The following is a 17,774-nucleotide window of genomic DNA, read 5'->3' on the forward strand; positions in this document are numbered from 1 at the left end:
CAACATCCAAAGAACTGCAGGCCTCACTTGCCTCAGTTAAGGTCAGTGTTCATGACTCCACCATAAGAAAGAGACTGGGCAAAAATGGCCTGCATGGCAGAGTTCCAAGACGAAAACCACTGCTGAGCAAAAAGAACATTAAGGCTTGTCTCAATTTTGCCAGAAAACATCTTGATGTTCCCCAAGACTTTTGGGAAAATATTCTGTGGTCTGACGAGACAAAAGTTGAACTTTTTGGAAGGTGTGTGTCCCATTACATCTGGTGTAAAAGTAACACCGCATTTCAGAAAAAGAACATCATACTAACAGTGAAATATGGTGTTGGTAGTGTGATGGTCTGGGGCTGTTTTGGTGCTTCAGGACCTGGAAGACTTGCTGTGATAAATGGAACCATGAATTCTGCTGTCTACCAAAAAATCCTGAAGGAGAATGTCTGGCCATCTGTTCGTGACCTCAAGCTGAAACGAACAGCAGGACTGTTCGTCCTGCTGTTCTGCTGTTTTTCAGTTCTGCAGCAGGACAATGATCCAAAACACACCAGCAAGTCCACCTCTGAATGGCTGAAGAAAAACAAAATGAAGGCTTTGGAGTGGCCTAGTCAAAGTCCTGACCTGAATCCTATTGAGGTGCTGTGGCATGACCTTAAAAAGGCGGTTCATGCTCGAAAACCCTCCAATGTGGCTGAATTACAACAATTCTGCAAAGATGAGTGTGCCAAAATTCCTCCACAGTGCTGTAAGAGACTCATTGCAAGTTATCGCAAACGCTTGATTGCAGTTGTTGCTGCTAAGGGTGGCCCAACCAGTTATTTGGTTTAGGGGGCAATAACTTTTTCACACAGGGCCATGTAGGTTTGGATTTTTCTCCGTTAATAAAAACCTTCATTTAAAAACTGCATTTTGTGTTTATTTGTGTTGTCTTTGACTAATATTTTAATTGGTTTGATCTGAAACATTTAAGTGTGACAAACATGCAAAAAAAAAAAAAAAAAAAAAACCAACAGGAAGGGGCCAAATACTTTTTCACACCACTGTATGTGAGTTTATACAACTGTGTAAAGTAGCGATGCATAGATTGCAGATGAAAATAGACTCCGAACATAATTAGCATTTTTTCAGTACGACGACTCGTGGGCATCATACTGGAATTATATTGGAATCATGTTTGCACTTTACATTAAGATACAATTGTTAGATCCGTGTTAAAAGGTTAAGAACTAATTTGCCATGTACTTGCAAGGAATGTCTTTTAAGAGGGCAAAAAGACAAGAGGCCACACCACAAAATATTTATACTCCAGTTTTTCTTTCTAGAGTATTTTATTATCATCATTATTAAAATCAAATGTCAACATTTTAAAATCATATACACGCAGAACGCATTTTAATGTTAGCACAGTTCCTTCAAAATTTATACATATTTACTTAATCTTTTTAACTGGCGAACACGTGGAGCCAGCAGAGGTCACCCGGAGAGCAAGGAAGTAAAAGCACAGCTTTTGGGAGACCCCATCCAACACCCATCAAACCCCCTCCCCCACGCACCCCTCCCCAACCGCTCAAATTAAGACAGGAAAACATGCCCTCCCCCAAAGGAGGAACACCAATACAGTGACAATAACCAAAAGGAAAATTCTCCATTCAAAGGGTTTCAGTGAGAAAGCTAAACCTCGCAAGACAACAGGACTGGGTCTTCTCAGGCTAAACAGAAAGGGGAGCCACCTCGCACCACCCCCTTTTCCTGATCCTTAAAATCAAACGCTGGTACTTTTCCCCAAATGGCCACCAGGTGTTGCCACTGAGGGGGGAAAGAGATGGTACCCGTTCCATTTGATCATAGACTGTGGCTGGGATTCAATCAACACGTCCTTAACTTTAACTTACAACTAAGCACAAGCATTGACTAAGAAGCAAGAACTGTTAAACAACTGGATGGCCACAGGGTGTCGCCACTGCCCCCCATTTCATTCGTTCAGAGAGACTGCTGGGATTCAATCATAAGTCATTCATTTTAATGTAAGCATTGACTGACCAAAATACAGCTATGCCTCAGTAAAGCACTAAAAGTAACTTGCCAAACTGAGTTGGTGAAAAAAATAATAAAACAGATTTAAATTTAGTCAAACTTGAGGACAAATGTTGATTAGAATCCAGCAGACATTACACATTTCCCAAACTTGAATGACAAGCATCCAACAACACACCGACACCTGCACAGACTTCTAAAGGTCCAGCGCTCCCCATGTAATAGCCACCGTCACTACATACATGTTCACAAGCTGCTGAGGGTTCATCTCTTTATTTAATGGTACATGTACAATTACCACCACGACAAACCTCACATCGACGGATCGTTTGGTGGGGTGCATTTTTATGGCGTTAATATACAAGCTAGTAAGATTGCAGTCAGGCGATTTACAGCTTCAAATGCATTACAAACTCTCCTTTAAACATTATCCCCACACACACTCTCACACAAACACATACACACACTTTTTTACATGGAAGCCAAGCCAGATCGGTCGAAAAAAGTATAGGAAAATGTAGAGGAATCATGTAAAACATCAAAGTGTATTTAACAGAAATCTGTCCAACATCAGTGAGTAGAGCAAGCTGTGAAGAGAGATTCAATAATTATAGAAATAATATTAATAACAACAACAGTAAGGCAACAAAACAACCAAAAGACAAAAAGGAGGATATGGTCTGAGACGGCTTTCTAGGCGAGTAGCGGGAGAAGAGTTCAGTGCAGACAGTATGCAGAGGAAAAGCGGTTTCTCATAACCTTTAAGGGTGAAGGCTCTGGCCGAACCTGGCCACCTGAAGACCACACAGGTCCATGGGGGAATGGATGGGGTCTGGACTCACCCCATCTCCATAGGAGCAGTAAAACTACTGTGACTTTTCAGGGTGGGGTTTAGTGATTCTCCCTCTGCAACAGTGCCACCCTGTGGCTAAAGTTAGAACTGAAAGTGTTTCCTCACAGACATCGGACAACCACATTAACCAGCAGAGTAATGGGGAGAGTAGATGCGTTTGGTTCGCCAGTCTCAGTTGAAAGGTGGACCACACACACATAATGCTGACGCACACAAACACACACCAACATACAAACTCAGAAACACACGCACAAAAACTGACAAACACACGCACATGTACACAAACTCTCACAAGCGCACAAACTTGCATACGCACGCGCACACACACATGGAGGGGGTGCTGCGGGATTATAAAGTACATTATTTCCTGCTCTCTAAGTCCTCCCTCTAGGTCATACAGTATAGCAAAGTAGAATCATTTACATTTCATTTTTAATTTAAGTTAAAATAATCCTAAATTACACCATGCAAGTGTGACAGAAAGATACAGAAGTTCCGAGTTGAACCGAGTGTCGTTAACCTACTTCATCGGGTTGCTTGTCAAATTCTGTGGATGAAACTGACATAGATATATATGTATATATAACAGCTATAAAAGGAAAATAAAAAAAAGCCTTTTGTTTTTTTTTGTTTTTTTTTCTCCCTCCAATGTCACCCTCATCTGTTATTCATTTGCTTGGTTATGCTTGTGTGGAACGCAGACCCTACAGAGAGGAGCGGTAATTACCAGTGTGGGGGGGGGGGGGGTTAATGGGGAGGGGGGTCGAGCAGGATGGGAGAGGGGGATGATGGACAGGAGAGGATGACAGAGTGAAGGGGGCAGAGGGAGAGAGGGAGGCCAAGCATCCCAGGCAAAGCCTCACCCCCATGCCCCACCCTAACTCCTCCAGGCAGGATGGAGGGGAGGGAGGAGGGTACTCCTGGGCAGAGGAAGATGATGGTAGTGGATGCCAGGGGGTCGGAGGTGAAAGGTGAAGGGGGAGGGGCGGTGGCGGACATTAGCAGCCGCAGCCTTCTCTCTGGGGCTGTGGTTCGCTGGTTAGCCGCCCCCCCTGGGGCGCGGAGGGCTTGTGCTGGACGCCCGATTCGGCCGCGTTAAGGTCCAGGCTCCCATCCTGAATGTTCTGGTAGATCTTCTTGGCCGCCTCCAGGAAGGCGTCTTCCACGTTCTCGCCTCTGTGGGGGGGGGGGGGGGGGGGCAGAGCGGGGTTATACTCCACCACAAAACAACTCAGCCTTTACAGGTCCTATGTTTTACAGTGTTTCATTTCAGATATCCATAAGAAGGTGTTTGTGCGGTTAAGTACCATAAACGATCTCTATCCAGTTTTACATGTCCATTCTCCAGTGCCTTTCATGAGCTTTACCAAGACCAGGTAGGTTTAGTGACTGTGTCTATAAGGCTCATTGGCATCAACAAACTGTGCCGAGCGTATGGATCTGTTCTGGCTACAAGTGGGCCGGGCTGAAGCAAACGAGCGCATTGTTGTGATGTCACTTCATAGAATTCCAAACGACTTGTTTAAATATACATCATCTTCATGAGGATTGTGTGGATTTATTAGGTGACAGTGCGTTACTGATACCTTCACAGTGTTTTTTTTTTGGTACAGTACGGATGGAGGTTCAGTGAAGGAACTTACGTTTTTGCGCTGGCTTCAAGGAACAACAGGCCTGGCAAGAGGAGAAAACATAAAATGACGGTAATGCAATTTGTAAAGTGGTTAACCCCACCCCCAGAGTCTAGTCACTCACCGGGGGAGGAGGTCTAGATTCACCCACAGGGGGAGGAGGTCTAGATTCACCCACCGGGGGAGGAGGTCTAGAATCACTCACAGGGGGAGGAGGTCTAGATTCACCCACAGGTGGAGGAGGTCTAGATTCACCCACAAGTGGAGAAAGTTCTCACCGTTCTCTTCAGCAAACTGCTTGGCCTCCTCATACGTGACGTCTCGCTGGGCCTCCAGGTCTGCCTTGTTCCCTATGAGAATGATCACCTGTGGAGGGAGAGAGAGAAAAGAGAGAGAGCGAGGGAGAGTGGAGAGAGAGAGAGGCAGTGTCAGGCTGCATTCGCTCGTTCACAATAATAAAGTTTATTTGTTGAGTACTTTTCAGGCCACTGGTCAAAGTGCGTTACAAATAATAAAATAAGACAAAATAAAACCATACATTTAAAATACAAAGAACATGAGAAACAAAAACAGGTTAAGAACATAAAGCGCTCCATAAATCTTTGGATAAAACATATTTTTTCTTGATTTGGCTCTGTACCCCACAATTTTAGATTTGTCATGAAATCATTTCAACCAGGGCTGCAGGTGTAGTGTGAATCCGGCGGGCAGTACTCACAGTGTTGGGGTTGGTGAGGTTCCGGGCGTCGGTTAGCCAGCTGCTGAGATGGTTGTATGTGCTTCTCCTGCGGAGAAAGGCGGGGAGCACGTTACCATGACAACAGGGTCAGATAAACAGCAGTGAGGTCATGGCGAACGACCATCGATAAAGGCAGTTAGTGAATTTTATATTAATCACAAAAAAGATGTTTTAAGTTCCAATGTTTGCATTTGCAGAAAGCCTCAAAAGACAGGAAATTAAATTGATCAGCCCTCAGGCTAACATCAGCCTGCCATCAGAGTATCAGCGCAGATCTCTGACAATATGCTACAGCCATGAATATCAACTGCACATCATGCACAATATGTACTGAACACTGGGCAGATTGTTTAAGATTCAAACCTAATTCATGAGCTTAGAATAGTGCTCTGTATAGTGTTTTGGCAATTTTGCATACGGCATTAACACCAGAGGCAATATTAGACTAGCTGTTCAGAGATATTAACATTAATGAATTCGATTTTACGTAATGGGTCATTATAAATGCATTGAAAATATAACCCTTGGCTGAGAAATGAACTGGCTTACATTAAGAACAGCCCAAGTTATTTCAATGTAGGGTAAATAACAGTAGACTACATGCACATATGTTTCTGAAGGAAATATGGCTTGTTTCATACAGGTTTTTATTTAATTTTTAATAGGCTAGACATAATTTGTTTAGACAAATGTCAAAACAGCTTGCCATACTTCTGTACTGAACTGTGGTTTCACCAAAACCATTTCAAATATGTTTGAGTAACTCGAGTATTACTAAGCTGTGATGCAATCAAGTTGTTTTATGATCTCATGTTCAAAGAATTTCCAGGCAATGCGACCAACCTGTTTGGCACAAGCTAAGAGCTAGTAAAGGTGCACAGAAAATCACAACTTGCTATTCGACGTCAGCGAATCCTCTCCAACTCACAACAGAAACATTTTTTCTCATACAGTTGTTTTTATGGAAAATTGCCTTTGACCCCCATTCATTCTGCTCTGCTTCACCCACCCAGTTTTAGTGCTCAAAGTCGCTCCCTTGCAGTGAAACCAGATATTCGTGTTAGTGAATATCATATCTGATCATATCTCCCCATTACAACCCTTGTCGTCTGATACAGACTGCTTGAGTGAATCAGTGTGCTGTCGAGACGTAATGGTATTAGTTTAAAATTCAGAACGATTCAAACTTGGAGACATTAGCCTGATTTAGCATAGTTTCTCCTCATGTTAAGCCTATGAGTAATTCAAACTGAAAATGTCGAATTTTGACATCATGACGTACTGTACAGCCATGAAATTATAAAAAGCATGCATGTTGCAAATTACCTAAAAAAACGTGCGGCCTTTTGTCAGGATGGAGATTCTCCATAGAAAACCCAAACTCACAGAGCACTTGAATACAATCTTTGCCCATTTCAATAACATAGGCCTGTCTTCCCCGTTTCTTCCTGTCGGGTGTGTGACGTTCCATGGCGGACCACACGCCCAGCAGCCGGAGCGCGGGGGGGGTCTCCCCACACGGCGGGACGCACCTGGTGATGTCGTAGACCATGAGGGCGCCGGCCGCGCCCCGGTAGTAGCTGCGCGTGACGGCGCGGAAGCGCTCCTGCCCCGCCGTGTCCCAGATCTGCAGCTTGATCTTCTGCCCGCTCACCTCGATGATCCTGGTGCCGAACTCCACGCCGATCGTGTGGGGGCAGTCCGCCATGACTGCGGGGGGGGGGGGGGGGGAGCACCGGTGACCCCAGGCCAAGCTAACGCCGGCCCCACACCCGCTCTTCTCCAGAGCTCTGGGGCAAATACCTCATTGTTTTTTTTCCGATTAAAATACTTTTCCGTGCTCCATTGATCTTGCCTTTCAGCCAGCCAAGGTTGAGGTTAGCCATTTTTGAGAGTATTGCACAGGTTATAATATACCAGACAAGCTCAGTAAAGCGGATAAGTATTTGAATCCAAAGCAATGACGTATTTTGACCCAGGTCTGACTCTGTCACCAATATTGGCAGTGTACATAATGTACTCTTGAGCAAGTTACTTCAGAAAATATCTAGCCAAACAGTAAATGGACTGTCTGTCAATTTATTTGAATAAGTCTGCTCTGAATAACACCTGCTAAATACAGACAGGCAAGTGTACAGTAACTACACAAGAAACTGGAACTTACAGCCAAAAAATAAGAGCAAATGCCTTTCCAACATTAACTTGGACCAATTTCACCAAGCAATTATGTCTTTAACTTTACATTTTAACAATGTTTTCTTGTGCAAACTAGTTCAAACTAATTTGGTCTGTGTCATTAGAAAAGCAATATATTAATATATTATATATTATATATATATATTATCCACTTGTTTGAATACAGTCATATGGGGAATAAATAGGTACTTACACTTTTTTTCTGTGAACTGATGGAGCAAACATGATTTTCCTACACCCATGTCCCCTGCAGAGTAAAGAAATGTACTTATTAGCCAAGTAAACAGCAATAAATGGGCAGAAAATGAGGGGATACACATGATTCATCCAAAGCAGGAATAAACCCCCAATTCCGGCGGAATTCTCCGGAGGCAGGCTCTTCCTGTAGGAGCCAGGTAAATAATGATACTTCTGAATCTCTGTCTGGGGGAGTGAAATGAGATCTCGACACATCCGCCGTTAAGTGCAGAGGATTCTGTCCACCGCCAGAAAACGCAGACAGCCCCAAACCCCAGAGGTGGAAGAATTTCAGTGATCAACAGGGTGTATCCAAGACACAAGCACCACTACAGAGGGTGTTTAAATGGTAATTACACTCCCAATAAATTGTTTTTAGCTGCAAACGTGTTTTATGCGAACTTCATCGTGAAACAGTTTAATCCATGGCACTATTTCAACATTTGGTAAATGGTTGGCATTTATATAGCGCCTTTATCCAAAGCTCTGTACAATTGATGCTTCTCATTCACACACACACACACACACACACACACACACACACACACGGCAATTGGCTGCAATGCAAGGCACCAACCAGCTGAGATCAAACCAGCAACCGTCTCACTGCCCTAATATACTGAAACCAGCGAAGACTGAGGCTTACCGCACAGAAAACTGCTTTAAAGCCTAGAAAATTAAATCCTCAACACCGCTTCTTCAACGTCGAAACCGAAGGATTCTGATCAATTTAGTAGTCTGCTTACTTAGTCTAACCTTTTCAAGGTTATGGATCATGAATGTTGTTGACGTGGGATTTCACAAGACAGAAAAGAGATCAGGGAGTGATATCCCCAGGCGATTGAGTTGGATCATGTGCCCACAGCACTTGAGCCCCGTTTGGTTTATTTTAGCCAAAATACCTGCTGGTCTTTCAGTATGACGATTGAATGCAATTTTCTGACATTTAATAAAATACTAAAATAGCTACGATGACTCCCTAATCAGAGCAATGGCAGATTTGCTTCCCACCTCGGAAGGCTCTGCCTACGCTTTGCATTAAGAGCTACTATCAGAATTGACTACACTGCTGAAATTATGCTTTACAATGCATTTCATTTAACCAGCTGTTTAAAGCATGTACCGGAAGCACTTCAGGTACTCCACAGTCACTGGTGCTCTTCACAATTCAGATCTACAAAAAGGTATAAAGCGATATATCCTGGCTGAGGAATGTGTGTGCTTATTATGAAAGCCTTTATTTATACTGGCAGTTGATGGCACCCTGAAGCGTAGGTTGTAGTGTGTAGGACGTTTTTAATGCATTAATGCGGCGGTGTAAATAAACGGTTTCATTTGTTCGAACGACGCAGATGACCACAGGGAAACTGACCGGCTGCCATCTGGTGAGAAGCTTTATGACCGACGCTCATCTCAGTGTTTCTCTCCTTTTTCAGGAATTCTGCCCTTTTTCCTTTCTCAGCCAACGGCATCAGCACCCACACACTGACAGCTCTCAGCAGTGCACGTGCACTCTCCCCTGAACGTGCACTCTCCTCAGAGCATGTGCACTCTCACCTGAATGTGCACTCTCCTCAGAGCACGTGCACTCTCACCTGTATGTCCACTCTCCTCAGAGCACGTGCACTCTCACCTGAACGTGCACTCTCCCCGCTGCACTCTCCTCAGCACACATTCTCTTGATGTGCTGGCCCGTGAAAGCCAATGAATATTGTACATTCTACAGGCCACACAGGACTACAGGTAGGAGCCAGCACCTAGGGAAGGGAGCCAATTCTTATAGTGATGCCAACTGGTCACCTGAGGGGAAACTGGCAGGAGCACATAATGCAGTAGAGACTACAGGAGCCCTGCTGCTTTACAGCTTTACCCCACGGGCAGGATGAGGCCTGCCGCTGCTGTCACAGTCAGATGACGACCTAACTCCTAATGCTATAATGCTGACATGTCAGCATTATTTACACTTCCTACAACAGGACTCAAAACCATGTGAACAGGATGCAAGCTGCTGGCAGACATTCCGGCTCTCCTCGCCCTCACACTTACCAATGATGATGTATTTGAAGATGTAGGAGTAGTTGTATGGAGCGGTGGCCATTTTGGCTCTGAAACACAGAGAGGGGGAGAGAGAGAGAGAGAGTCATTAGATACAGTGCATCTGCAGTGAAACTGCAGCATGACTCCTTGTTTCAGGGTGTCCACAGGCCAAAGCTGCAGGAAGAGGGAATGTAGGTCAGGGGCGCTTATCAAACAGGGCATCTCTCAGCATACATTTCCTCATACACATGGTATCATAAGTCATCCCCATACCCCAATGACAGTGGCGACGGTAAGCCACTGTTATTAAGTTACACTCTGAATGTAGAGTACATAACTGCCACAACTGGCATCACAGAGGGAGGCGCTACAAAGACCAACAGAACCTCAATATCCAAGCACAAAGCAGTTAGGACGCCACGGAGAAGCCCCAAGAATAAATGACCCATTACAGATCTCCCATGATGCCACTAGAAAGGCCTTAATTAAAACTACGACTCCCAGAACCCCCTGGTGAACACACCAACCCTAAATGAACCATGCGCTTAGTGGAAAAGCCACACTTGGCAGACTCCATGCCCATACAAGGGCTTCCCATTTCCCTACAGCGCAGTCTCTGGCTCCAAATTGCACAACATGGCAGCACCCGTAAACTTGACACCGCGGTGACAAGACGCTGTTCACAAGCCCATGAATAGTCAGTGGGTGACATAGCAGGCACTTGGTCCATATTTTTCTACAGTCTACGGTTTCAACCGGTGTCCTCAAAACAACCCCAGGGAAGATTGAACTTCACGGAAACGTAATCGCATCATCTAATACACGCAGCCTATCAATTATATCAATAACGAGTTATGGAGCTGCATCATTAATGTGCTCTGAGACGCATTCCTTCTGTGTAAATGGATGTACTGTAGATAATACATCTGCATTTACTCAGGAAAATAGAAGTATGAATGAAGATAAAATCTCAAGACAGACATTAGTGTCTCCGAAATCTGCGCTTATCAACAAACCTAAACAAAGACAGGGTATAAAACAAATGCTAAAAAGGAAAAACACAGAAATATATCGTCAGCAAAACGAGGCAAGAGAAACCAAAAAACAAAAGTTTTTGGCCACGTTTGATCCATGATCAGATAAATAAGGCCAAATTTGATCTAACATAATTTTTCGTCAGGCTTTCATAAAATATCCTTGACCGTTTTAGACAAAAATTGGAACAGGACCATTTAGAACAGGAATACTGCATGGGTCATAAATCTTCTCAATGTTTTCTTTTTTTCTTCCACACAATTGTTTTATCAATGAGGTGCCACTACAAATACAATCACAAGTGCAAAAACTAAAATTAAGCATTCATAAGTATTCGTACCTCTTTTCTTTGTTTAAAACGTATTGTGTGGAACTCACTGAACTTCAAAGGAACTGTGTATTTTCCTTGGCATCATAGTTTCTTTAAGTTGCTTTAGCAATTCACAATAACTGTCACTGCATTTTCCCCTCAATGACACAGCATCTCATTTCATTTTACAAACTTCTTTTTATGTATTGCTTTATGACCCCCACATTGTTATATTTCAGCATGAGTCACCTGACAATAAGCAGCCCGACTCCACGTTCTCCAGACCAGCAAAAATAAGTGTTCTACATTACTTTTGGAACACTAGTGGGCTTCCACATGTGCGTTAGGCTACATGTTATTCCGTAGAACGCACATTGTTTCAGTGTAACAAGGGCATGTCACAGATAAAACAACTCTGATATTGCAGGCAGTTACATGTACACAGAAGTGCAGGAAGTGGGGCCTCGGTTGCAATGCTCGGTTGCGATGCCCCGAAAACCTGTTTCTTCACCAGCACACGTCCAACACAGAAACAGGCAGCTCATTGTGTGGATTCATAAGCCACCCTTTTATTAGGGTACCTGCTACACAAAAAATAAAAAGAGAAATATAGCCTGGTAACAATGACAGAAGACAATGTTTCAAAGCAATGTGAGGACATAAACTGCATTGTGCAGCATAACAGGCATAACAGGCAGACAATTCCCAAAACTGTACCTGGAAACTGCAGGTTACACATGCACTGAAGAGCTGGTCGACCCAGCGGTGATTATCTCACCATCTGAGGTAGACCGAGACTGAAATTTTTACAACTAGGAATAATTCAGACCAACAGCTTTCCAATGAAACATCGACACACACACACACACACACACACACACACACACACACACACACACACACACACACACACACACACACACACACACACACACACACACACACACACACACACACACACACACACACACACACACACACACACACACACACACACACCGCTAGCTTTTCTATTCAAATATGCAGAAGATGTCTGCCAACAATAACATCCCTTTAAATACTCTTCACCCTGTGTATCGGAAACACGTTTGCTTGCTTTTATAACACTTGAAGGTCATGAAGCACTTCCTGTCAGATGTTCTGTGGTCTCTGCTACAATCAGACACTTCCTGTATCTCTTCCAATACTGTTTCTCGGTCTCCCAGTCCCTGCAGTAATCAACTTTGTCTATTGTAGATCAACACCTACTTCTTCCGACATTCTGTGAGTAAATAAATCAGTAAAGTCATTAAATAAGTGCACAAACTTCACTCTTGGACATTCAGTCTACTTTATCCTCCCTCCAAGAAGGACTCTTTGGAGTGGCACCGCAAGCCGTCCCGTGTCCACAGCAGGAAGCCAGGCGAGATTTTGTGCGCTCGCTGGCCCCTTCCACATTTTGCAGAGTTGCTAAAACTGGGTTTGAGACGCGTCTGCTTATCGGCGAGTCTAAGAGTGCATAAACTGTGCAAAATGAATGGAGCTGGTTAGTCACAATACTGCACCGGTGAGGGGTAGTCACGGTCTGTCTTAATCCCATTTCAAGCATGAACAAGGGTGTCTTAACCTTTCGCTTTAGCTGTCTCAATCTCGAGCGCTTACAACGTTTGAATGTGAAATGCACATTTTTACGTTGCTCTGGCTGAAAGCATCTGCTGAAAGACCTAATAAACTGCACCCTGGGGTAACTGCTTCACGAGGCTCCAGCCTGCTCCATCACCTTCATGTTGATGCCCACAATTGGCAACAATGCCAGTGATCCATTCTGCCAAGCTGCTTCTGAAAATCTTCTTTGTGTACAGAAAAGAAATGGGGGTGAGGGTTTAGTTGTGTCATCCTTTGGGGGGCTGCATGCCCACTTAGTAAAGCCAACATGTGACCTTCCAGCAGTTTCAGCGATTCTTTTTCCTCGATCCCTCTCTGTTTCCTAAGGTCAGACACAACAGAACGGTACCGACAGATCTAGCCTTTGTTGGTTCAGGTCCAAGAAGAGATGCAATTCAGATCAATTTTCAGGCAAAATGAAATTGAATTTCCGGTTAAATAATGGTATTTGATTCATGAAAACAATACTACACAGAGAGAGCAACCTGTTTCCTCTGCGCCATTAATTTCCCATATCAAAAAAAGTACGCATTTCACAATATATAACGTTTTCCATTTTACCATACCCAGCATAACATTACAGTACATCATTTACAAGCCTAAAGATACTCTTGACACAGCATCAATATCCAATATTCCTTCGTTTTGGCAGAACACTTTTCATTCAGTTCCATTATACTAAAGTGGTATTTTCTTTGTGAACAAATCCCAACTTCAATCAAGTGAACTTTAAAGACTGATTACCACGTCCTATTGTCACGGAATATATTATTATATTATATTAAGTTACTCAGGGGGTTGTAAGGGTTTGCTTGTAAAACATAGTTTTGATAGTTTAACCCATTTAATCCCTGCTGCAAAAAACAGCTCAAGGTGGGTTTTGAAATAGCTGGCAGTTGGTAATTTCAAACTGGTGATAGCTGAATTTTACACCAGGGATCCGTTCAATATAGCTAAATCTCAACTGATGTAGCTAGCTACCTATGAAAAACTCGTTCGTTGGCTTATCGGTAGACTGGACTGAATCTTTTTTTTGTTTTTGTTTCCAACCGAAACAGAAGTTACCCAGCGAGTGGCCAAAAACTGTTTAATGTCCGTTAACAGGTGACGTTACAGAACGTAGCAAACCATGATTAAACAACAGCTCCACTTTCTTGAGAAAATAATAATAATAATAATAATAATAATAATAATTTAAAAAAAAACACATCTTCATACGGTAATTAGCTCAATTACATTCTGTCATAAACGTCAGCTACAGAAAAGGGGCCGGTCAGGCTGCTGTGTCATCATATGCCATAAGATAAACTCAAACTGGCTACCGGCGTTACCCAATTAGCTGGCTGGCTCAACCGCTGGCTAGATAGGCCGTGCCGGTACGAAAACGACAGGGAGGGAGGGGGGTCCATCAAGCTAATGAAGCATGAAAAGACGTAAACAAGCTAGCCAGCAAGGTTTTGCGAGGGTAGCGGTTTTCTATGATGCATGCGTCTGCTTAAATCGGTGAATAAACAAAGAATATAGTTAGCTAACACGCTCGCTAAGTTTAAATAAAAAAGACAAAACGACCTGTCAATAAAATGCAAACAGCTAAAGATATAGGCATAGCTAACCACCCAGTGCTAACGCAAAATACGTTCTGCTTGCAAGCGGGTGGCAAAGTGACAGACTGATTGCACAACGGCCAGCGAGGAATGTATTCAGCAAGTTAGCTTATGTTGATGCAAAACTAAGCCCAGTACAGGGGCGTTTAGCTAGTTAGTTATGCTAGATCTGACAGATTAGCTAGCTAGCGGACTGCGACCCCGACACCCACCATGAAAACAGCATAGCTCGAACAATAATCTTTTAAGAAGCCAGTATGGCCTGGTATCTCAGACTCCCCAGCATCACACTGCATCAGGCTAGCCAGGTAACGCCTTACAATGCCAAAAGATAGTGCTAGCTGGCAACACGCGGCTAGTCAGTACCTAATACCGACGAGGACGCCTTAATGTCGACGAGGAGACACTTGCCACGCCGACACTGATAGCCAAGCTAATTAGCATTAGCACGTCAGAAGTAGCACACACGGTATAAACAACTGTAGTGTCGTTGAATAGCCATTATCCAGCTAGTACTAGGCTATCCCCAGGTAACGTTATCCTGTCCTGTCGTTCACCAGATCAGAGCTCACGTTACAGAAAAATCACAAGTAGCCTAGCTAACAGGCTAGCTAGCTCTTCCGGGTGTCTGGCTATCCGTCCATCCCGGCAGTGAACGCTAACTTACCGAAGAAACCCTTGATATTCTGCTGTCTGAATCAACTAGCAACTAACAAGCAAGCGAATAATCTCCAGGTTGATCCCAATAGTTGTATTAAAGTATAATTTGCTAGACATCCCAATTAAGAGTCAAATGCGATTATGAAGACACTCGGTGATATGGGTGGTGTCATCCCTTCCTTTCTAAATTTCTTGACAATGCCAATGCCAATGGATGGACGGCTAACGTTAGCTAGCTATTTTCCAGAAAGAGCTGTCGAGGTAGCGACAGCCACATATCGTTAGCTATCCAGCTTGCTAATAAGTTAGCGTTAGCTGACTAGCGAGCGAGCTAGCTAACTACATCATAACGGAGTCAGCAGCGCCGTTGGCCATCTGTGCGCGGCCAGTTTTCCTTAGCCGCAAGCAACTTAACACTGTTATACCTATTTGGTCATTGCTTACCGTTGTTGTTCAGAGTATTTGAAGGTTTTATACGTGCTATCCCGACTCTGAAGAGATCTGCTGGTTATCCTGGATTGAAGGGACTGCCTATCCAAGATGGTGGCCTGCGCTACACAGGGTTTCCTCTGTCGTATGCAATGGGCTTATGGGACAAAGGGCAAATACACGCCGAATATGCCGCAAATTCAACCCTATTACGGGTACAATGCGGGCACAAGATGGGTAGAGCCAGGACACATTAATGTAGTAATCTGTTATCAAACTGCGCTATAACAAATCACAGCCGACATTTGACCTGCTTATGAAAAGCTGAGATTTATTTCCATTTACAATCAATACATTATGCCACCTGCTGTGAAGTCGAAATCGAAGTAGGCCTCGGCCTAGATCAGATTTGTGCAATTGTTTGGTTGGCTATTCATAATAATAATAATATTACTAATAGGCTTCTATCTTACAGCTAGGCTTAACATTATTACTGACGATGATAATAGTGGCAGCAGCAGTAGGCTACTTGTATTCGACCTATTATTCTTGTTGTTTTCAAATATAGCCCCAAAACAGGTAAAATTACTACATATATCAAAATTTTGACCTTACACGAACTAATCAAAACATACAAAATCCTTAAACCTGCTTCCTAAACTGATGTGACGGTGGTAATTATGTTATTTGACACAAGAGGGCGCCATAAAGTAAGTTTTATAGGCTACATATGCTATTGGAAAGCAAAGTGCAGACAATCCGCCCGTGAAACCCTCCAAAATAATTGGCTCATTTTTAAATTCAGTTAATAACTTTAACAACAATAAACAACTGTATTTACACTGCCTTAAATTGTACACCTTACAAATGACAGAAGAAACCCATCACTGTTGTCACAGCAAAGTTAGTTGGTGGTTGTTCTGACAGTGGTGAAACATTGTGTGTGTTGTAGTTTCAGAGAATATAGCGACCCTGTCACGCGTTTAGAGACATTATGTGTATTCTTTCAATAGAAAACCAAGCTCTCTAACAATTTAACCAGCTACAGTTTTCAGAACATAACCAAAAATTAAACTACCCAGCTACTCAGCTAACAAGCATATAGTTCAATATAAGCATATAGGGTTTTTTTCCCTCCTTGAACCATTGTGTTCTGCATTAAGATTAATTAATTCATTATCTGAACCCGCTTATCCTGAACAGGGTCACAGGGGGGCTGGAGCCTATCCCAGCATACATTGGGCGAAAGGCAGGAATACACCCTGGACAGGTCTCCAGTCCATCGCAGGGCACACACACCATTTCTCCAATCAGCCTAACCTGCATGTCTTTGGACTGTGGGAGGAAACCAGAGTACCCAGAGGAAACCCACAGGGAGAACATGCAAACTCCGCACAGAGGCCCTGGCCGACGGGGATTCGAACCCAGGACCTCCTTGCTGTGAGGCGGCAGTGCTACCCACTGCACCATCCGTGCCGCCCGGGTGTCAAATTTTAAAAATAATTTGTATTGGTCTGTTCAAATTCACATCATCAGACATTTGGTTTAGGCTTCTGTGATAGTCATGTCAATGCCTGAAATGTTCTCACATGTTTATCTCTCATTTATTTAACTTTGTGATGTGCATTTTCATTAGACCAATAGTATCTTTCAGTGTGCTTGTCCTCTGTGAGTTCTTTAAGATATTTGTGCTAACATAACACATTGGCAAAAATAATGATAACTACTGTAATTCCGAAACATAGTTCTAATGGGCAAAAATTAAATCAGACTATATCGGCTTCTGTTGTACGCCAACATCACATTGGCAACCCAATGCTTCAAAATGTATCACAAGCACAACAGTATGTACCAGGATGACTAAGGGGAACTTTGCTTGTGTGTCAGAGACTGCTCACATAGCCTATATTTTAAATCATAAATCTTCATCAAACAAATGGAAGACTGTTGAGTGATGGCTAATTAAATTGTAATTGATGTCTATTCATGTCAAAAACAACAAACAACAAAAGCTAGGCTATAGGCACATTTGAATATGTATTTCTAATGCATATATTATATATTATGTATATATTTTCATTGCATTTATCAAATGAGTCTAAATAGCTTTCCTAATGTATTTACACATTGAAAATGTGTAGGCCTATTTCACAATACATTTACATGAATTTGCATTGCATTTTGAGAAATACTTTGAATAAGGAATATGTTTGATAAATGCATACATTTTAATGTGTAGGCTAGCCTATTTATGAATACATGAAGCAGTCAATTTATACACAATTTTTAACATTTGATCTGAAATATGCTAGCCTACACATTAAACTATATTTTAAATATATTTATTTTGTACATGGCATATTTCAACTGGATAA

General features: G+C 43.0%; 1 protein-coding gene across 4 annotated transcripts; it reads right to left on the reverse strand.

Annotated features, from left to right (window-relative positions):
* Window positions 1–1,282: 1,282 nt before the first annotated feature.
* On the reverse strand, window positions 1,283–15,589 carry LOC133141972 (ras-related protein Rab-14). 4 transcript variants are annotated; one of them, XM_061262847.1, is made up of 8 exons: window positions 15,415–15,589; window positions 9,727–9,785; window positions 7,637–7,690; window positions 6,780–6,957; window positions 5,227–5,293; window positions 4,787–4,874; window positions 4,521–4,551; window positions 1,283–4,053 (listed from the first exon to the last, which is right to left on the reverse strand). In XM_061262847.1, the coding sequence occupies exons 2-8, from the start codon at window positions 9,776–9,778 to the stop codon at window positions 3,876–3,878; spliced, it is 648 nt and encodes a 215-aa protein (XP_061118831.1). In that variant the 5' UTR covers window positions 9,779–9,785; window positions 15,415–15,589; the 3' UTR covers window positions 1,283–3,875. The 4 variants fall into 4 exon arrangements, with proteins under 4 accessions (XP_061118831.1, XP_061118832.1, XP_061118833.1 ...); XM_061262848.1 differs by lacking the exon at window positions 15,415–15,589 and adding an exon at window positions 14,978–15,373; XM_061262849.1 differs by lacking the exon at window positions 15,415–15,589 and adding an exon at window positions 14,677–14,800.
* Between the last annotated feature and the right edge of the window lie 2,185 nt (window positions 15,590–17,774).

The sequence above is a fragment of the Conger conger genome, chromosome 12, assembly GCF_963514075.1.
Source record: "Conger conger chromosome 12, fConCon1.1, whole genome shotgun sequence".
Taxonomy (NCBI): domain Eukaryota; kingdom Metazoa; phylum Chordata; class Actinopteri; order Anguilliformes; family Congridae; genus Conger; species Conger conger.